Here is a 22,211-nt window from a genome sequence, read left to right on the forward strand (position 1 = left end):
TGCCTGAAACAGAAACAGCTGTATGTTTAATGTGGCGGCAGCAACCTTGGCTTGTGTCCTAAATGGCGCCCTGTTCCCTACTCAGAGGCCCCATAGGGGAGGGGTCAGAAGTAGTGCACTACAAAGGGCCCGGGATGCCATTTGGGACATGCCATGTCTTGCATGCAAGTCCCCAGGGCCATGCTCTGCTCTGCAGCTGAAAACCAGCGCAGTTCTGTTATTTATACGCTGTCAAGAGCAAGGCAGTTCAGTGAACACGGCAAAGGCCATTTATTTTTGTTTGCATCCAAGTGAAACCATGCTAGAATTATAGGTTCTCTTAAACATGAGAAATAGAGAAGATGGAAAAAAAACTATATGAACATCCAACTTTTAGGTGCAGAAGTGATGAATGTATCAAAGAGTAATATATGCAACTGCCCCCCCCCCCCCCCCCCGATACATTAGAACAGACTATGCTGAGATCGAAATTGATCTTTGTCAAGTCATGATCTGTTCCTCTCAAACATGACCCATCAATGACCCATCAGTCTCCAAATGGAGTGGTGAAGGTCAGTGGGGCTGTGACTGCATCTGTTGGAACAGTGAAAGAATAGGAGTCAAATACAACAGAGGGAAAAGTCAAAACTCAGTGCTGACATACAGTGGGGAGAAGAAGTATTTGATACACTGCCGATTGCAGGTTTTCCTACTTACAAAGCATGTAGAGGTCTGTAATTTTCCAGAAAAATCCCGAAAATCACATTGTATGATTATTTTATAATTAATTTGCATTTTATTGCATTACGTAAGTAATTGATCACCTACCAACCAGTAAAAATTCCGGCTCTCTCAGACCTGTTCGTTTTTCTTTAAGAAGCCCTCCTGTTCTCCACTCATTACCTGTATTAACTGCACCTGTTTGAACTCGTTATCTGTATAAAAGACACCTGTCCACACACTCAATCAAACAGACTCCAACCTCTCCACAATTGCCAAGACCAGAGAGCTGTGTAAGGACATCAGGGATAAAATTGTAGACCTGCACAAGGCTGGGATGGGCTACAGGACAATAGGCAGGCAGCTTGGTGAGAAGGCAACAACTGTTGGTGCAATTATTAGAAAATGGAAGAAGTTAAAGATAACGGTCAATCTCCATTGGTCTCCATGCAAGATCTCACCTCGTGGGGCATCAATGATCATGAGGAAGGTGAGGGATCAGCCCAGAACTACACGGCAGGACCTGGTCAATGACCTGAAGAGAGCTGGGACCACAGTCTCAAAGAAAACCATTAGTAACACATTATGCCGTCTTGGATTAAAATACTGCAGCTCACGCAAGGTCCCCCTGCTCAAGCCAGCGCATGTCCAGGCCCATCTGAAGTTTGCCAATGACCATCTGGATGATCCAGAGGAGGAATGGGAGAAGATCATGTGGTCTGATGAGACAAAAATAGAGCATTTTGGTCTAAACTCCACTCGCCATGTTTGGAGGAAGAAGAAGGATGAGTACAACCCCAAGAACACCATCCCAAACGTGAAGCATGGAGGTGGAAACATCATTCTTTGGGGATGCTTTTCTGCAAAGGGGACAGGACGACTGCACCGTATTGAGGGGAGGATGGATGGGGCCATGTATCACAAGATCTTGGCCAACAACCTCCTTCCCTCAGTAAGAGCACTGAAGATGGGTCGTGGCTGGGTCTTACAGCATGACAACGACCCAAAACACACAGCCAGGGCAACTAAGGAGTGGCTCCGTAAGAAGCATCTCAAGGTCCTGGAGTGGCCTAGCCAGTCTCCAGACCTGAACCCAATAGAAAATCTTTGGAGGGAGCTGAAAGTCCGTACTGCCCAGCGACAGCCCCGAAAACCTGAAGGATCTGGAGATGGTCTGTATGGAGGAGTGAGCCAAAATCCCTGCTGCAGTGTGTACAAACCTGATCAAGAACTACAGGAAACGTATGATCTCTGTAATTGCAAACAAAGGTTTCTGTACCAAATATTAAGTTCTGCTTTTCTGATGTATCAAATACTTATGTCATGCAATACAATGCAAATGAATTACTTAAAAATCATAGTGTGATTTTCTGGATTTCTGTTTTAGATTCCGTCACTCACAGTTGAAGAGTACCTATGATAAAAATGTCAGACTTCTATATGCTTTGTAAGTGGGAAAACCTGCAAAATTGGCAGTGTATCAAATACTTGTTCTCCCCTCTGTATGTTGGCTGTTTTTATTATGAGAGCAACTGGTAAAATTTAACCACCTGGCTGAAGATCAAGAGACATTTGAATCCAGACCATTCTGCCCATACAACCCTTCATGATCTGCTGTGGAGTTAGGCAGAAAGGTTGGCAAAACCTGTGAATCATTGAAGTATTCCATTCACAGAGAAAGAAATTGTGAATTTTTTTTTTCTTGAGATTTTGTTGTTGTTGTATTGTGTGCAGTGAAGATACAGCAACAATGGCTTCTGATTAAAGCCGACACAGCAAACCAACACTTTCAAAGTCCCCGGACTTCAAGTTGCATTCCAGGACATTTGCAAATAATAGTTTTTGGGGGGAAAACCTCAGATTTTGGGTTGGATGTGTAATAATAATATGTTGTTCATATGCATTATGTATAAATATAATCATTATCATGTGTCTGTTAGCAATGAAATTCCAAGTTTGAAAGCGAGTGGGTTTTCATGACATATCAGCACAAATAGTAAGCCATTTTCCAAAACCCATTTTGGCTCACCAGCACTAAAAATCATGGAATTTGAACATTGAAAAGTTGTAAGTGAAGCTGCTACAGTTGGGATTTTTTCCCAAGAGGAAGATAGGTGAAGCAGGACGAAGTGGCCACCGAGACGCCATCCACCATGGCCCATCCCTCCAAAACGGGAGGCCGCACCAGAAACACTGCTGCCTCCACGTCAAAGTGGTTGGTTTGTGTTGATAACTCCCTCACCTTCCACTCCAATTTCTTTAGCGTAATGCCCTCCCTGGCCCTGAACTCTTGTCTTGTGTCCATTCCCTATGACTCTCGTCATTTTAATATTTCATGGACATTCTCTGAAATAACAGCACATACAGTACCTCCTATTAATATTCCCTTGAATCTTCAAGCCCATGCTAAAGGCCCAGTGGAGTAAAAAATTTTATATGTATGTCCATACTATTAGGTTGAAAATATAGTAAACATTTGTGAAAACTATAATAACCTTTTATCTATGAGCTGTTTGAAGAGAATGCAGTGAATATCAGTCTGTTCAGGTGACTTAGAAATCACCCAGCGGTAAGTTGGGTTTTCCCCTCCCCATTTAGACCACTACTGGACAGTCCTAGTTAAATGCTTGCTTAGGAAATTGCTCTTTGCAAAGCAGAAAACAAACACAGTAAGGTACTTACAGTACATTCAGAAAATATTCCAACTCCTTCACTTTTCCCACATTTTGTTTCTAAAATGGATTAAATAGATTTTTCCCCCCTCGTCAATCTACACACAATACCACATAACGACCATGCTAAAGCAGGAAGAAAATGAATTAAAGCCAAACATTTTTGACTTAGGTCCATGTTAAGTCAACTTCACTGAAGTCTGAACAGGGCTTTAATTAAACTTTACATAAAGAATGTTGTTATAATATAATAAACGACTCACTGTTAATTCAGAATGTCTCCACATTGTTTGTGTCCCAGCTAGAGAATAGCTCCTCTGTGGCCTTAAACAGTGGTCCTGTTCAGGGGTCAGCTGCCTCTGGCCGTGTGCTTCTCCTGCCACCGGTCACAGTGTGTGGGAGAATGACACAGTCACAGAGACCAGTGGTCGTTATCCATGTGAGTCACTCATTCAGCACAGCCATGGCAGTCTACAAAGACTGGAGGAACAGCATAGCAATGCAATAAAGCTGAATTGAAAGCTTGAACTTGTTGTAATGCTGTCATGGAAATGTGTATATATATACACACACACATTTTTCGGATATTTCCCTGTTAGGAATTTTTGTGTTTACCATTTTGTGGAAACATTTGGATAGACTAAATATAAATGTAAAACTTGTGAAATTAAATCATTCTGTATAGCCAACTATTGCCATTTATTTACCCACCCTCAGGCCAAGATAGCTTTTATGTTGATTGGACAGTCCTAACGCAGATGTTGTTAGATTTTTTTTGCCATGTCATTCGTCTGGTATACAACACTATAATTTGCATAGATTAAAGTTATAGGTTAAACCATATTAAATTAAATCTGGTTTGAACAATCCGCAACAAGTTATGTCGTGCGTGTCGCTTTGAAACAACTTTTCGAATTTGGTTTTCTTGCGGAGGGTAGGAGGGGGCTAAAGTTTCCTGAACATTTTCCGGGTTTCACTGGATGAGAAGTTTCCTGTGTTGGTTGCTGAGACTCGCTGCAGAAGCAGACAGTATGGACTGACACACCGAAACCGTTAACTTTTTTGAAACCCATGTACATGTCTTATTTCTAGTTGCCGTAGTCAGAAAGTCATTGCTATGGCGCGAGACAGCACTACACGAAGTTTGGACAATATTGACCTCTCTGCTTTGAGGGTGAGTACGAGATGTGCCAACGTCTAATTAATTGAAATGTATGCAGACCGTTGTGTAAACATTGTCGCAGCAGATGCGTCTGTTTCAATCTAGCCCTTGAGGAAACGTTAGCTACTGTCAGTTGTTTCTTAACAACAATTTACTGTAGAAACGTTTGACAAATAGTTTCAACGTCGTTGATATCACAATATTATGAATACATTAGAGTTTTATGTAAATGTTTTGCTTAATATGTTTTCGAGTTATCCTAGTTAAAACAGTTTCATAAGCAGATTCATTGTTCGGCAGTATATTCGTTTTTAAGTTGTCAGTGTTAAAATATTAATGCGATAATGTATATTGGTATACTGCAAGTGGGAACAAGCATACTTAGCAATTCAGTGTAGGGGATAACTAAGGGGCAATTATTCTGATGAATAATTTATAAAGAAACATAAGGTGTTTATTAATAACAATTATTGATTTTGGTGCTCTTTCATTTCATGTGAAATAATATGTTGTCCTCTTGTTTTAGGATCCTTCCGGAATATTTGAGCTGGTAGAAGTGGTTGGGAATGGCACATATGGACAAGTCTACAAGGTGCGTAGTTTGTGTCAGACTTACAGTTGCAGATGTGTTGTTTGTTCTAATGACTGACATATTAAGCGGCATATATAAATCTGTAAACACTGCTTGGCACTCTCTTAATGTTTAATCTTTAAAGTTGAAAATGTTAAATATAGTATAGTAACATGTGTAATACTACAGCTGTCAGTGGTTAGAGTGAAACCTGGTGTAGTTCTCATCAAAGCACTAACAACCAAGTGAGAAAAGCAAGTGAAAAAAAGTGACTAATATGCACTGGTGCAGAAGCTTAGGACCACATGAATCTTTAGTATTCTTGGGTGGAGTCTACTTCCTTATCGGAATCAGCATCACTGAATGCATCAGTGATGGTTGCTTCAGTGATGGTTTGTGGTTCTTCAAAAAAAAACATTGAGGTGTTTTAAATTAGTTTGGCGGAGCAATGCCTTTTCGAGTGGCGCTATCCACATTCTCACAGATGTGTCAACTAAGAGCATGGTAGCAATGGGTGGATACCTTAGGTTTCATAAGCCTTGTAGTTTATGAAAAGAGAACTCAATATAACAATCGTATTTCAAGTCACGCATTTTGTCCAGTTACTTGCAAAAGTGCAAGAAATGTGTCCTTAGGCGTAAGTCTGCGTGGTTAGCATATTTCAATTAAGGTGAAATAGAGTGTGTTTATTTCATGGTTTAAGTAATTGATCATACTGTGATGTCTACATGCAGTTAATCCCGATAGCTTTTAGTATTTCACATTGTAATTCTGGGTCATTTTATTTCTCTTGAATAGAACTGAGGAGATCAATTGCTGTTGTTAGGAAAGTGGAATGTTCTCCCATTTTTTCTTGATTATAGGATTGCAGCTGCTCAACAGTTCGGGGTCTCCTTTACTTTATTTGTCATTTCATAATGCGCCAAATGTTTTCAATGGGTGACAGGTCTGGACTAAAGGCAGGTCAGTTTTGCATCCAGACTGTTTTACTACAGAGCCATGTTGTTGTAATACCTGCAGAATGTGGTTTGGCATTGTCCTGCTCAAATAAGCAAGGCCTTCCCTGAAAAAGACGTTGTCTGGATGGCAGCAGATGTTGCTCAAAAACTTGTATATATTGTTCAGCATTAATGGTGCCTTCACATATGTGCAAGTCACCTATGCCATGTGCACTAATGCACCCCCATACCATCACGAATGCTGGCTTTGAACTGTACACTGATAAAAAGCCAGATGGTCCCTCTCTTCTTTAGCTTTGAGGACGCAGTGTCCATGATTCACAAAAATAATTTTGAATTTGTCAGACCAAAGGACAGTTTTCCACTTTGCTTCAGTCCATCTAAAATTAGCCCAGAGATTGTGCTGGCGTTTCTAGATGTTGTTTATATATGGTTTCTTCTTTGCGTGGTAGACATTTAACTTGCATTTGTAGATGCTGCAACGTACTATGTTCATAGACAGTCGTTTTCAGAAGGGTTCCTGAGCCCATGCAGTGATGTCCACTACAGAATTGTGTCTTTTTTTTAATGCATTGCCATCTGAGGGCCCAAAGATCACAGCCATCCAATACTGTTTTTCACCCTTGTCCCTTGCATACAGAGATTACTCCAGATCCTCTGAACCTTTTAATCATATTGTTTATTGTAGATGATGAGTGATGAGCTCCCCAAATTCTTTGCAAATTTATGTTGTGATATGTTTTTCTTGTATCGTGGCACTATTTGATGGTGGTGAATCCCTCCCCATCCTCACTTCTGACAGGCCCATTCTCTCTGGAATAATCTTTTAAAACCCAATAATGTTCCTGACCTGTTGCCAACTGACCTTATTAGTTGTGTGATATTCCACCAGGTTTAGTTTTTTGTCCTTACACAACATTTCCAGTCTTTGGGTGCCCCTGTCCCACCTTTTTTGAAACGTGTTGTTGGCATCAAATTCAAAGTGAGAAAGTATTTTCCAAGAAACAATAGCATTTCTCAGTTTCAACATTTGATATGTTGTTTTGGTAATATTTTCTATTGAATATAGGAGTTAGGATTTTCACAGCATTGGATTCTGTTTTTCTTTACATTTTACAAAGCGTCCCAACTTCTTTAGAAACAGGCTTATAGAAAAATATAAGTTGAAGCTGGTATACTACATATCAGCAGTTTAACACTATGTATTGTACATTCACATCTTGTCATTGTTGAGAGACCTAAGGTTGTGGAAGTCTTCTCCAGCCCCCATTCATTACGCTAGTGGAGTGGTGGATGTTTACTCCAGACAAGTAGAGGTCATTGGTCACCGTGTAAAATCACATCTTTTTTTAAGCCTCTACATCAGGGCTTCTGGGACTTTTGTCTCTTCTCAGAATCTTTTTATTTTCTCCTTGCCAATTTACCCATTCCAAAAACTGAACGTCGCAGGGAATGCGCGTCTATGGAAAATATCGATTTTGAAATTGTTTACTGGGCTTGTTCTGAAGGCGGCACATCTTGTTTTTCAGTACAGTCTGAGGCCTTGGTTTTAATCATCCATCCCCATGGGACTTCAGTGCAGATGTCTAATCGATGCCACAGTTTTTTTCCATGTTGAATCTATAAGACGTGACAATTACTGTCAGACGGAAAAACACAGTCCACGGTCCAGTTTGCTTTTATGCTTCATTTGAGGGCTAATTAAAAGACTGTAACTTTGTGTTTCAATGCATTGCATTGTTAAACTATGCATTACATTTAGTTCATTTGTACAGTACACTTCAAGGCGAATCTTCAGCAGTTGACAAAGCAGAGCAATTTTCTTGTCTGTTGTGGTCTTTGGTAGGAGCAGTTGAAATGGCAGTGGTGTCATGCCAAGAGATACACTGATGGGAATGTCCACCCAGTAAACTCTCGGATGGGTGACCTTTGCCAAGTGATATTTTAATGTTGTTTCACTGAAATGACTATCCATCATATAGAATGCAAGATGCGATTGTATGCATCCAAAGCATTAATAGTGCTTCCAAGAACCATACAGCTTAAACCACATATTATTTTTTAAATTATTTCTCACTATGGCATCTTCTAAAAAGTATATTACTTCAGTTAATATCATGCTTATAATACTGTGCAGTTTTTTTCTGCCAGCATAGCTGATTTGTTGTCATGCTCAGGAGAGTCTTGACTTGGCACCAATGCTGATCTATTGTTTCCAGTCTGCCTTCACTTGCAAGGGAGGCTATTTCTGACCATGTCCTGTTTCGTTCTTTAACACAGCATCATTATCATTTCATTGTTAATCCCTGAATACTCTTCTTATTCTCTTTTTATGTATTTTTGGATAATCTGTTTTTTGTTGTACAGTACAGGTCAAATGTTTGGAAACACCTACTCATTCAAGGCATTATTTTGACTATTTTCCACATTGCAGAATTGTTGTGAAGACCTCAAAACAATGAAATAACACAGATGGAATCATGCAGTAATCAAAAAAAGTATAAATACATTTATATTTTGGATTCTTCAAAGTAGCCGGCCTTTGCCTTTATGACAGCTTTGCACACTCTTGGCATTCTGTCAACCAGCTTCATGAGGTAGTCAGCTGGAATGCATTTCAATTCACAGGTGTTTAGGGTGGAGCGGTTTATATGTGAGAATGTGCAGGAAGATCAGGAATTTCCTCATTATGTTTTTCAGGGATCTAAAGCTTTGTCTGGCCTGTCTGCTTTTGTCCCAGGCATCAGTCATGTCCCTATTAACATAGTAAAGAGAGCCTTCCATGCTGGTTAAAAGAGTGGTTTGCAATCGATGGGTTTAATGATGAGTGTCTGTGTGAACTGTGTCTTCCTAATCATGTTTGACATGTATTTTGTGCAGCGTTCAGCAATACATCCCTGTTGTATGACAGTGACTGTCTCAGCTCATCCTACTGTATTTAGGGTAACTGTATCTAGGGTGTATTCCTTTTAAAAAAGGCCACTTTCTTGTCTTGCTGGATGCGAGCCACAGAGAGTGAAGTAACACTGGACGGGCGTCGTCGCTTGTAGAGCTGATCATGAGAATGTCCCAGTATGACGGGAGTCGTCACAGAGCAGGCAGGCTCCGCTGTGACCCACAGAGAGGAAACGGCTTTCTCAACACACACTTCCTGAATCTGATCAAACCACTGGGATGTCTGCCTGGATTGGTGACGTTATGCCAGTCCCTTCAACTCTGAGAAAAAGACATGGAAGGACCCGTCACAATGTTGACATGAGGGCTCCGTGCTCGTGTCGCAAGCGGCACTGCATTGCTGATTTAGTGGATTACTTTTGAGCCCAAGCGAGGTAGGAACTGTGGTAGTGGGTGATAACGCCTGACCCCTGTACCCTCAGCAGGAGGTGTGGCGACAGACGCCGGCAAAGACATTTCTTTGTGAAAGGGGATTTCCTCATTATTCCCTATTCGCTTCTGTGAAACCCCTCACTCCCCCAGTGCATTGTAACCAATGACAGGCAGAAAAACAGGAAGTAGTGAATAAAAAAATAAAAAAGACTTTCATCCGATGCTTTGCCGTGGCACCTCCATCGACACTACTAATGTGTTGATGAGAAGTGTGTAGCGATGAGAGGTTCATTGCGTGTGATAAGATCATTACCATGCGGATTAAGTGTTGCTGTTGACAGAACACAGAGAATATCAACAGTGAAAAAATAATATGCGTGTGAACAGACTAAGTGTGTTCCAGAGAGCGGACCGTGATTTTGTGTTTATGTGAAACTCCAGAGACGCTTGTAGGCGTTTGCGCCACGGGACGATTAGTGGACAGTTTCTCTTTTCTGCTCTCCTTTGATAAGCAGAAAGAATGTGCCCTCATGCTGTCTCTTTAAACCTGCTTTGGATCATGTGCACTTGATTGCAATCGCGACTTGGGGAAACATAGAGTATGCCAGTAAGGTTAATTTGTTACAACATTGATAAGTATTGTATTTGAACATGTTATACAGATTTCCTGGGACATCACAGGATGTATTCTGAAACAGGAAATCAAGTAATGCGCAACTTTTAAGACTGATGTAAACAGTACCTTATCCTACAAAACGTAGTCATGCATGAAAAAATAGCCTACCCTGCAGTGTCCACATATGATGGTGAATTCTCTGACTACCGAAAGCATTTTCCCTTCATTTAATAAACTAACTTCATTCTTGTGTCTGTTTGAAATAGGTTGGCTTTCTATTGAGTGTTTGCCTGTGGTAATGGAACAAAGCCAGCTTTAATCCCGAAGATTTTATTTCTAATGCAAGACTGTGATACGATCCCTCTTGTGACTAACATATTTCTACACAAGAGTAATTAATGTCAAGTTTTTCTAAATCGTAGTTTGATCATACATTTATCAGAGCATTTTTGTGACTTTGCCTGTAAGTCTGATGTTACTATTTGGTTAATTGCTCAAACAGTTTTCAGCTATTTTATTAAGGAGAATAAGATGTTTCTAATCAGATTAGATTTACTTATTATTTTCTATTGGGGCTTTCACACTCCGCTGGCCTGGCATAGGGAACTGTGGCCATTTTACCGGCCTGTGTTTGTGGGGAACCCTGGCCCCATCCTAATTGAATGTGGTGCGGTGTGTCTGTTTCAGAAATCTGTTCACATGATGTAGCCTGCTGCTGTCTGTTCAACCGCCAAACAGCAGTCTGTGGAGAAAGCTCTCTAGTTTCAGTTTGTAGTTTTATTTGTCATATGAACAGGATACACAAGGTATGGACTGCTCAGTGCTTCCTTGCCAATTCCCTCAACAATAGATAAAAAAAAAAAAAAGACACCATACATTAATAAAGATAGTAGTGTGAATAAAAATAAGGATGAAAACAAGCAGCAAGAACCGTATTTGCAGTATTTCATTTTCATATGAGGTTTAAGTTGTGCAGTAGTTTCTGGGTTTACAACAACACAAAGACATTGTACTGAAAAGCACCATAGTGGCAACTAGTAGTACTATACACATGTTCTCTTAGTTGAGAATGCCTGGGTGTTTGGGTGAGTGTGTGCCCATTCAAGCAGTCAGTAGTCAGGTGTTCAGCAGCCTGACGACCTCCTGGTAGGAACAGTCTCTGGGCAACTTAACACGAGACCCTCTGCTCCTACATGGTCCGTTCGTCTGGCCAAACCCAGACGAGTGAAGGGCTCGTGGCTGGGGTGAGAAGGGTCCTTCAGCCTCGTTATGGATGGATGTCCTGATTGGGCGGGAGCCTGGCTGTTTTCGCCCTCTTGACATTGTCAGCACTGCTGGCATTGATGGACCATGTGGACACCAAGGAACTTAAAACTGCTGAATCTCTGTTACTGAAGCCCCTTTACTGTGTTTCAATAGGAAAATAAACAGGTCTTTAATAAATAGCAAATAGTCATCTGGTAGCAGCAGTTATGAAGTGATCAGGTAATGTTCAATGATGTGTGTGTCTGCGTGTGACAGTGGGTGAATGTGTGTGGGCAGTCTAGTTCACGTGTTGACCAGTCTTATGGCTTGTAGTTGTCTCTGAGCCGGTTGATATGGGATCATATTATGGGATCCAATGGGATCATATGGGATCTTATGCTCTAATACAGATCCAGATATAAATGGATGACCAGCACATGGCCGGGATGTGTGGAATTCTTGATAAGTTACAGGCCTTTGTCTGGCACCGTTTAGTGTAGAAGTCCTGAAGGGGTGTGGGCTTGACCCCGGGTAATGTCCTGGGCCATCTTAAAGCAAAATGTCACTTCAGCATGTCCAATACTATGGTATTAACATACAACCCCAATTCCAAAAAAGTTGGGATGCTGTGTAAAATGTAAATTAAAACAGAATGCAATGTTTTGGATATTCGTGATCTTCGGGTTCTCAGGCAGAACTGCATTAAAAAGAGACACGATTCTGTAGTGGAAATCACTGCATTGACTCAGGAACACTTCCAAAAAACATTGTCTGTGAACACAGTACATCACTGCATCCAGAAATGCAAGTTAAAACTATACCATGCAAAGAAGAAACCATGTATTAACAAGATCCTGAACCGCCCCGGCGCCTTCTCTGGGCCCAAGTTCATTTAAGATGGACTGAGCCGAAATGGAAAACTGTCCTCTGGTCTTTTTGTGAATCTTGGACGCTGCGTCCTCCAAGCTAAAGAAGAGAGGGACCATCTGGCTTGTTATCAGTGTACAGTTCAAAAGTCAGCATCTGTGATGGTATGGAGATGCATTAGTGCACATGGCATGGGTGACTTGCATATCTGTGAAGGCACCATTTATGCTGAACAATATATACAGGTTTTGGAGCAACATATGCTGTCATCCAGACAACGTCTTTTTCAGGGAAGTCCTTGCTTATTTCAACAAGACAATGCCAAACCACATTCTGCACATATAACAGCATGGCTCTGTAGTAAAATAGTCTGTAGTCTTTACAAAGCTAGAGAAATGTTTCATCTTGGCTATCTGCAATGCTGTGAGTGATGGGAACTTTGATGACAAACTTTCTTCGGCTCTATTGTCAATGGACAACCATACCTATCCGCCGGCACTGTGATCAAGCAATTTGGGGGGAACACAAAAAAACTATAATTGTTAAAAATGTACCTATTCATTGTTAGATTCAACAGCAGGCTTGTTCGACCAGTTACAGTATCTCACTTAAGTGAGTACACCTCTCCATGATGACCACTGCCTTGCTAAAGAAGCTGAGGGTAAAGGTGATGGACTGGCCAAGCATGTCTCCAGACCTAAACCCTATTGAGCATCTGTGGGGCGTCCTCAAACGGAAGGTGGAGGAGCACAAGGTCTCTAACATCCACCAGCTCCGTGATGTTGTCATGGAGGAGTGGAAGAGGACACCAGTGGCAACATGTGAACCTCTGGCGAACTCCATGCCCAAGAGGGTTAAGGCAGTGCTGGAAAATAATGGTGGCCACACAAAATATTGACACTTTGGGGTGTACATTTTTAGTTAGGGGTGTACTCACTTTTGTTGCCAGCGGTTTAGACATTAATGGCTGTGTGTTGAGTTATGTTATACAAGCTGTACACTCAATACTTTACATTGTATCAAAGTGTCATTTCTTCAGTGTTGTCACATGAAAAGATATAATCAAATATTTACAAAAATGTGAGGGGTGTACTCACTTTTGTGAGATACTGTACATCATTGGTTAAACTCTCCCATTGCAAATTTTCCCAAAAACTTTTGTGATGCCTAATTAAGTCCTTAAACACTTCCAGTCAGTCATAATTATCTAAGGAGACTGTAAAAACACCCCAAAATAAGTTCTAGCCGTGGGTTTTTCTAAAAACTACACACAGGGACAGTCCTATTTGGAGCGGTTTATATATTTGGCCGGGATGCAGCCAGTCAGGATGCCTATCTATGGTGCATCGGAAGTATTTGGAGAGGACCCTGTGTGGCATACCAAACCTCTCTAGTTCCAGTAACGTGCTACAGTCTATACAGCCATCCCATATAACCATGTGCCGGTAAAGTCATGCAATTGTCAACAGGTTTATCCACAAAGACACTACTGTTTGTTAGTGTATTGTTTCAATTATATCTATGGATTGGATCATTATTACACATTTTTTGTGAGTAATGTTCCACATAGAGTAGAATAACAGTTTGTGATGGGTGCTATTCTGCAAGTTGCATTTGTGGTATAAGTTCATTGTTCATTGTCGTTGAAGTATTTTGGAACAGTACTAGCAAGCTACTGATAGAAACATTGTTTTTAATAGAGAATATATACTTACATTTTTCCCTGGTGTGATCTGGATTTTCAAACTGGAGTTGGGATGTCTGTTTTAGATCACTTGGATGTAATGGATGTTGGCAATATCCTTAGCATAGAGGAACTTGGGAATTAGAAGAGATTCAGTGTTCGTTAATAACCCTAACCCCTTTCAAAACCCTTTTCTCCCTTCCACCATTTCGATTTCTGCGTCCATTGCGTAAGACTCCCAATTGCTTTAGGAGAGTTTAAGATCTTGGCAAGCCTTCTTCCTAGGCATTCTCGTTTTTTCCCATAATGCTTAACTAAGAGGTAAAGAAGTTCAATCTGCGTGAGGACTATCTCCCTCACCTAATGACCTCAGTTAGCTTTGCAAGCGCCCAAGCCGCCAGAAGGAGTCGCTAGAGTTTGATGTGACCATGAAATCAGTACTGACAATACCTCCGACCCACCCTGGGGAATGCTGGCTAATTTGTCTTGCACATGGGCATAGTCCAGGTTTTAACCTAGATTGTAGTGGGCAGCTTACTATTACATAAAAGTACCTTAAACGGTGTGTCACCTGTTTTGTTGAGATTAAATACATCTGACTAATGAGGGCAGTTCTGTCCTGGTAAAGTGAATAGTTCACACCTGGTAAAGTTTTATAAAAAATTTAAAGAATCTTCCAGGAAACAGGTATGGTGGTCTTTGAATATTCACTAATTGATCATTAAGTGATTTCAAATTTGCTGTGTGAAAATTCATAAATAATAAATCAATTTAGAAAAGCACTACCAAGCTGTAACACGGGAAACTGGTTGCGAAGAACTTTCTCAATTAGCTCCATCTCCAACAAGTGCAGAGTGTCACAAACAAGCAGCCATGTCACATTCTGTCAGTGAGGACACTCACACATGAAAGGTCAGCACCATTCATTTCTTCTTCAGGATAAGTGATTACTGCATCTAGAGTGGAACTGCACCACGGTATTCATGTTACTGGATGACAACTGATTGTTTTGTGTTCTGTTTGTTTGTCATGAGCAGAATATAACCCCATAGTCATTACATTCACACCAGTGCATAAGTAACTCAAATATATAGCGCCTGTCAAAATGGCAAATTCATTTGCACAATAACGGTAAAGTGCTACAGACTACCATCAATCTGCCTTAGCCTGTTGTGCTATGACTGAACACGGACGAGATAGCTGCGGTCACTGCAAGTGTTACAGGCGTCTTGTATTGGTTTCTGAGAGTCGGCTTAATGCATTGTATTGATTATGTGATTGTCCCACCTGAATGGTTGTCGCTGTACTCCTGATTTGGAAATAGGATATTGACTCATATGTTTTGAAATGCATTTTGTGTGTGTATGTGAGTGTGCGTGTGTGGGAGGGACGGAGGGGACAAATTGACTTTCATTGCAACAGTTCTCGGGACAGACAAAGTGTTTCTTTGAATCAGAAACACAAGGAGTATTGCATCAATATGCCTTACACCATACTGAGTTCAACTGTGCTTGCCAAATGAGAAATATATGAAATAAAGTGCTGTTATATAAAATATTATGAGAGTTGTTCTCCAGATTAGTGGGGTCTCTGATGTGGATAACAGCACTTTGTGATATCTTCAGCTACTCAATTTCTCCATAAGTACGATATTGGGCAGACAATAGTACATTGTGTTGAATTGAACTAGCCATTTTCTTAATAAACAAACAATGGAGGTCAGTCTAGTGAGACATGTACTGCTTCGTCTCAGTCCATGTTTCATTTTCTCTACATACTTTTCACAAATAATTGCTTTAAGAGTTCCTGTACCTAGTTTCCCGCTCCTCAGGTTCTGACAAACACGTTTTCAATTTTTTTCTGTAGCACCTCACTGATCTTCCAACCAATCTTTTACTCTTTCTGGCAGCCTCCATATACAGTACCAGTCAGATGTTGGGACACACTTTTTTTATTCAGGCTTTAGTGTTTTCTGGGTTAACAGCTGGGATTGGTTTCAATGAAATGTGCTCAACGTGAAACGGCGACACTTCTGTAGTGACTTTATAACCTAAACATCTCAGGTGACGATACCAAATCTGCCATCCAAACAACGTAATTCCACACTGTGTAATTACTGTCATAGCCTCTGAGGCCCCTTGATTTTCCCAGCCATCAAGGACAGCTGATTGTGGTTCTGTGCCTAACTGTCCCCATTACTGTCCTTGTATCTCGACAGGGGCGACATGTAAAGACGGGACAGCTGGCTGCTATCAAGGTCATGGACGTGACAGAGGTAAGTTGCAAACTTCCTGATTCCTGTCTCCATCTCTTCCTTGGTGACCCTAACATACGCGGGGAGGGGTGGGGGTGGGGGGGGGGGGTGGTCACGGCCACTCTGCGGAGGAGCGGAAAGCGACGATGACGAGACCCCAAGGTTTCATCACATCAAACTCAGATCAGAGGTTCTCTACAAAGGAAGGATTTCATTGAAGAAATGCAAATAAGGTCCATTAGCATAGGGCACCAAAGGTTATTATATCTTGAGCTGCCAATCAGCAGGTGAGAACACCAGGAGCCATGTTTGCTCAGTGAAAGTTCAATCATCTCGTTCACCTCAGGGCAATAAATCTACCTGATGATGAGACTACCTTCTTGATTGAGTTGGCCCTCCTGGCCCGCGACAAGAACACAGAGGAGAATTATTACAATATCATGAAATGTACATGGCCAAACATTTAATTAAATCACATTTTTATTTGGCTTTGAGGCTAATTTTAAACTAAACTCTGACATTTGGGAAACTGAAGTAAAACACACAGCATGAAGAAAAATGGATTATTCCACTACTCATTCTGGGGAGAATTTTAGACACAGTTCATTAATAAAGCACAGTTTGATCCTAAAAACATAAAAACTGATATTAATTCTCCAATCTTCAAGTTTTGATCTAGCCTTTTTTTATTAGACCAGCCTTGCGTTGCTAGCTGATATTAAAGGTGTTGTGTCGGCTCAACACGTAAAGAGTGTCTGAGGTTCTGAGCTCACCATATCACACCCCAGAGAGATAACAGCACCACCCCAGACTTTCAGACAATAATCTCTCTCTTCTCAGCACAAAAATGCCTTTTCCCTTTTCCTGTCCAACTTGTATTGTCTATCTGCCCCGAGCAATAATAGCAGGAGATTTCCTGTAGAACTGAGTGGCCCCTCTCTGATGGCCCAGGGCCCTGGTTTCCTACTCTCCAGTACTTCCCTCCCCACACTCCACCCCCAGTCCCCACCCTCACTCCTCCTCCATTACCCCCCCCCCCCCCCCCCCCCCCCAACTCTTCAGGCCGCCTGGCCCTAGACTCAGGGCCCAGCCACGGCCCGGTTGCTCGCCTCGACCCATGGCCCGGTCGCTCGCCTCGACCCAATGATTGAGTCATTGTCCTGTACAGAGAGCAGCTGGGCCGGGTCTTTTCCAAGCAGTAATGTCTTATCTTCGTGTTTCTGGTTTGATTTCAAGTGAAAAAAAAGCTTCATTTTGCGGCATGCATTTGTCACCTTTGACAGGACAGACAGATACTGTTCTTTAAAAGAGGTCACTCAGTTGTATGTGAGGTCAAATGCCTCTGTGTCTCGGGTCAGAATACAAGAGCAGAGAGAAACTGCTTGATACCACTTAGTGAAAGTTAGAGAAGACAATTTTCCACAAATGTTTTTATGTGGTAGACTATTTCTTATTGCACAAAAAAAGCCAGCACATTTATGAGCATGTAATGGATGTCTTTGCAGAGCAGTGTGGGGATTGTTTTCATAACAAACCAGACAAACTATCAGCCCCTATAAATAAACTAGCAAGTTAACAGTCAATGTAGATATTGGACCAAATTGAAGCACATTGGGTGATCTTATATATTCTGGGCAAAAGCAAAAGGATGATAGACATGTTTTTTTCTGTCAGAAAATCAGTGTCCTGTTACAGACCTTAGACCGTACTACGCTATGAGAAACCCTGGGAATGGAAATGAAATGCATGTGTGTGTTCTGTTTTTCTTAAGCTTCACACACACAGTTCCCCTTCAGGCCCCTGACACACTACTTAGTCTAAAGAGTAGTCTCCACGCCAACGACATGCTACACTACATGAGCCCTTCCTTGGTCTCATGTCACTGGAGCGTATGGGAAGGGGGCAAATTCAAGGAACACAGCCTTAGTGACCAATTCAACGCAAACACAAATGCTAAAATGAACTCTGTGCTCTGACGCCGCAGTGGGTAGTGAATGAACCGCGGTGATGACATTGCTGTGTCTCTTGATTGTCATGCGTGTTGGCAGGTCCAGCGTGGTTAACAGCACATCTCTTCCATATGGCAAGCCCAGTCCCGGCCCAGTCCTTTTGGGTTGTGTTAGCTGAGTTCTGGCCTGCCTGTACATGTGAAGTTTGACATAACTAAACATTTTACTGTCCATCTTTTTTGGCAGGAAGAGGAAGAGGAAATCAAGTTAGAGATAAATATGTTGAAGACGTATTCTCATCACAGGAACATCGCTACGTACTACGGAGCCTTTGTGAAGAAGAGTCCTGCAGGTCAGGATGACCAGCTCTGGGTGAGTCGCTGCTTTCCCTTTATCTCTCTGCATCAGTTTCTCTTCACGTGAACACATTTTATCGGGACCGTGTGTGTATGTCTGTTCTTACACATTCTTTAATTTTCATACGCTCCAAAAAACCTGGCCCCATGACCTGTGCCAGGAGTATTGCATGTCCCTATAATAAGACTTACTGTGTGTGGTAATAGTGACACCACTGGCGTCGGTCTGGGCCATTTCCTTGGTTTGTGTGTGTGTGTGATCCATATTTTACTATGCGTGTGAGGACTAGAAGTCCCCACAAAGGTAGTCCAACTTGACAAATTGGTCCCAACAAGGGCGTTAAGCTGGCTCTTCACAAGGAATAAGCTCCAGCTCAGGGTTTAAGGTTTAGGCTAAAACTGACAATTGGGTTTAATGTTAGTATTGGGGTTAATTGTAGGTTTAAGGTTAGGGTTAGGCATCAGGGTTAGATTAAGTTTAGGTATGAAGGCTCATTTATTGAAGTTCATTTATTGAGGTATTGAAGATTAGGGTTATGTTAAGGTTAGCATGAGGGTTAGGAAAGATACTAAAAACAAACGTGTGTGGCTCTGTGACTCTGTGACTGTGTAGCTTGTGATGGAGTACTGTGGGGCAGGCTCAGTGACTGACCTAGTGAAGAAGACCAAAGGGAACTGCCTGAAGGAGGACTGGATCGCCTACATCTGCAGGGAGGTCCTCCGAGTAAGTTCTGTTACTGAATATAAGCCATTTAACAAGGACTGTCTTTTGAAACCCCTGGGGAAATATAAAGTTCCTAAGAATGACTTCAGACACTGTTCTCTTGTCTCATCCTATATCCAGAAAGATCACAAAATGTAGACTTCACTATGAGACGTTCAACCAGGTCCCCAAAACAAATAGTGGTCAATTTTAAGGAAGCAGCGGCTTACTATCACAGTCACCACCGTCAGTCCATTAGCGGACTAGCAGACCTAGATTCATATTTGGGCAAAGTTCTGCTCAACCTGAGATGTTCTTGAAGGCTCATGGAGTCATTTCTCACAACAACCCACTATTCACCTCTGTCTCAGCCTGCCTTTATTATTAGCAGTAGCACCAACCAAATTCATGAATTGAAAGTGTACGTCCTGAGCCACAAGAGCTGCATTGCAAGCGGAAACAAACAAAAAAAAAACACTTCTTTAAATATCCTAGCCCCAAACTTTTACCACTGCGTGGTTCCTGTTTGAACCCTCTTCAACACTTGTAACCATGTGAAATGATCGCTGTCAGAAACAGGTACAACATTGTAGTTTAGTCCCTAGTGTTTCAAGGGTATCCATATAACAGTGAGATCTCATTGCTGTATGTTAGGCCAGTCTTTGACTGGTAGTGCTAGACCCTGGCTCACAGGGGTGAGAACATTGCAATAGACAGCAGCGTTAGACTGTGAAGTAATTGTCTTAAATATCACACTTCCTGCATTTATTTTTCACTCCTTTGAAGCAGTGAATACCGTGCTCCTTGTGTATGCCCTGTTGGTTAGCTTCCGAGCTCTGAGAGATATCGCGAGTGCGCGTGCGTGTACTGACATTGTATGTGTTTGTGTATGTGTGTGTGTCAACGCAGGGCCTGTCTCACCTCCACTCACACCACGTCATTCATCGAGACATTAAAGGCCAAAATGTGCTGCTGACTGAGAATGCAGAGGTCAAACTGGGTAAGGACAACAGATAGGGTCAACAAGTTCACCAACCCACATTGCCACTGTTGGACATTTTTCAAAGTAGGTGTCAGTGACACATCAGTGTTTACCTGCCTCTTCCCCTGTGGGTGTGGTGTAATCTGTTCAAACACAGTGGCTTGTCTTTTGCAGTTGATTTTGGGGTGAGTGCTCAGCTGGACAGGACGATAGGGAGGAGAAACACTTTTATTGGTACTCCGTACTGGATGGCCCCTGAGGTCATTGCCTGTGACGAGAACCCAGATTCTACATATGACTACAGGGTAAGAGGCAACCATCTTAACTAGAAATGCGTTGCACAAAAAAAGAAAACCAGATCGATTCACTGTGTAGCTAGCTGTAAGAGGATTGTGAATTTGCACAAGAAAAATGTTACGCAAACTTGGGTTTTATTTCAGTCACTTTAGGAAGTACAATTCTCTTGAATGGTTTTTCAATTTGTGTGGAGATTTTGTTGTGAAATCTCACAATTCCTTTGCAGCTGGTTACTTTGTAGTTGTCCTGGCTTCATTACCACACAGGTCTAGCAGGACCCCTGGAGACACTTTTTAAGCAGCATACCCAGAGCGGTCTGACAGACATCTTTGGTGTTCAATTTGTCATATGTCCCACATACTTCAAAACAACCATCTTCATTTTCTTTTGTCAACATATCATGTTTACTTAACACTGTTCATTCATTCCTATCTTCTACATGGTCTGGTCAATGGGTGTGTGTTGCGAGGCAAGTGGAGGCTGCCTGTGCGCTATGAGTGCATGGGTAGCAGGTTAATATGTAATAGGCTGCGGCTCTTTTCTCTCAATTCGTAAATTTCTCTCCCATTCATGTGTTGTGCAATTTGCGATTATAGCCTCATCTCACCACAAAAACCTCCCAGCAGGTTTGTTACATTTAATGAATGAAACCTTCTGCTTCTTAGTTCACTGCACGCTCAGCCAGGAAGTTTGTTCCGGCACCTACGTGCTAGAGGGGAGACCATTCCCCGGCCGACAAACATTACTGAGCTTGAAGGTCCTGATCTACCACAAGGAGTGACCAAGGCCTCCTGAAACCAGGCCTTCCTGTCCAAGATTCACCTATCCAAACTCAGCAACACTGAGCAACACAATTACAAGAAATTACAAGAAAATAAAACCTTATAAAGCAAGCAATGGTCTATCTTGATAACAAATTAAGTGGAAAGAGTCAATCTGGCACTAATCTCTCATAAACAAACCATGTAAACATGAAAGTTACCGCCAATCAAGGCGGTACCGCCAAATATTTTTTTCTGTCAGATGCACCAAATAACATAGAGTCATTCTGAATAGTGAAATTATTGTGACATGGCAAAAGCTACGCAGTAGGCATTAAGAAAAATATAAAGCAAAAATAATATCAAAAATATACATAACAATGAAACTAGCAGCAATTCCATAGTAATGGAATTATGGACAGTATGAATAGAAATCTTAAATATTATAAATATATGTGTAGAAGTGCCAATAAATGGATACTTTAAAATCTGTCATGAATCAACGGTTTGCATGAGAACGAGAAGCTTTAGTTCCAGTGCCCTTAGGTTAGCATCTTTCAGATTTTGCGAGAGGAGAGGAGATTTCACCCATAGACTTCCTGGTAATTTTGAATAAGAGTCTTTGTTCCAGTTCCAAACTCATCTCAAAACACGTGTGGAACCAGAACTTAATCAAACGTGGTGTTTGACAAATCCAGATTAGTCCTGCGTAGGCCTCAACTTTGAACATATTTGTACAGTGAATGTAGGTTTGTGATCTTTCTTATGTGATCTGATCTGTCCTCTGTAGAGTGACCTGTGGTCTCTGGGAATCACGGCTCTGGAGATGGCTGAAGGAGCACCACGTAAGTGTTCATTCTTCCCTCCTCTTCTGTCCGCACATTTTGGTCTCAACAACCATCTTTTCTTACTCCTCTATCCTAGACTTGGAGGTTTTCCAAACCATTTCTTGCTCTACTGTAATTATATGGTTTTATTTTCTTTTAAGCATTTCTTGTAATTGTATCCTGCATCATTGTGCTGTGTTTACAGTCTTACAAAGTTTTTGTTTTGAGATTTGTTGGATTAACTTGCTGTGAGATTTAATTCTTTCTGTGTCAGTGACTT

At 41.6% G+C, this 22,211-nt stretch overlaps 1 protein-coding gene and 1 long non-coding RNA gene across 6 annotated transcripts in view; one reads left to right on the forward strand and one right to left on the reverse strand.

The window, feature by feature from the left end:
- Positions 1 to 440: 440 nt before the first annotated feature.
- LOC105027327 lies at positions 441 to 3,972 on the reverse strand. Its single transcript, XR_829277.4, has 3 exons — positions 3,635 to 3,972; positions 2,250 to 2,313; positions 441 to 573 (listed from the first exon to the last, which is right to left on the reverse strand). It is a non-coding gene; the product is annotated as an uncharacterized LOC105027327 (long non-coding RNA).
- A 110-nt stretch (positions 3,973 to 4,082) lies between these two features.
- Positions 4,083 to 22,211, forward strand: part of si:zfos-2326c3.2 (mitogen-activated protein kinase kinase kinase kinase 4) — a 56,510-nt gene continuing 38,381 nt past the window's right edge. The window contains exons 1-8 of one of the 5 annotated variants that reach the window (XM_034291751.1): positions 4,083 to 4,545; positions 5,060 to 5,125; positions 16,021 to 16,077; positions 18,252 to 18,377; positions 18,975 to 19,085; positions 19,974 to 20,064; positions 20,221 to 20,351; positions 21,895 to 21,949. In XM_034291751.1, coding sequence (XP_034147642.1) covers positions 4,489 to 4,545; positions 5,060 to 5,125; positions 16,021 to 16,077; positions 18,252 to 18,377; positions 18,975 to 19,085; positions 19,974 to 20,064; positions 20,221 to 20,351; positions 21,895 to 21,949 — 694 coding nt within the window. In that variant the 5' untranslated portion in view covers positions 4,083 to 4,488. The remainder of the gene's footprint in view (positions 4,546 to 5,059; positions 5,126 to 16,020; positions 16,078 to 18,251; positions 18,378 to 18,974; positions 19,086 to 19,973; positions 20,065 to 20,220; positions 20,352 to 21,894; positions 21,950 to 22,211) is intronic. The other 4 variants (XM_010899384.5, XM_010899364.4, XM_020046021.3 and 1 more) reach the window with 4 other exon arrangements.

This window comes from Esox lucius, chromosome 4 (assembly GCF_011004845.1).
Source record: "Esox lucius isolate fEsoLuc1 chromosome 4, fEsoLuc1.pri, whole genome shotgun sequence".
Lineage (NCBI taxonomy): Eukaryota > Metazoa > Chordata > Actinopteri > Esociformes > Esocidae > Esox > Esox lucius.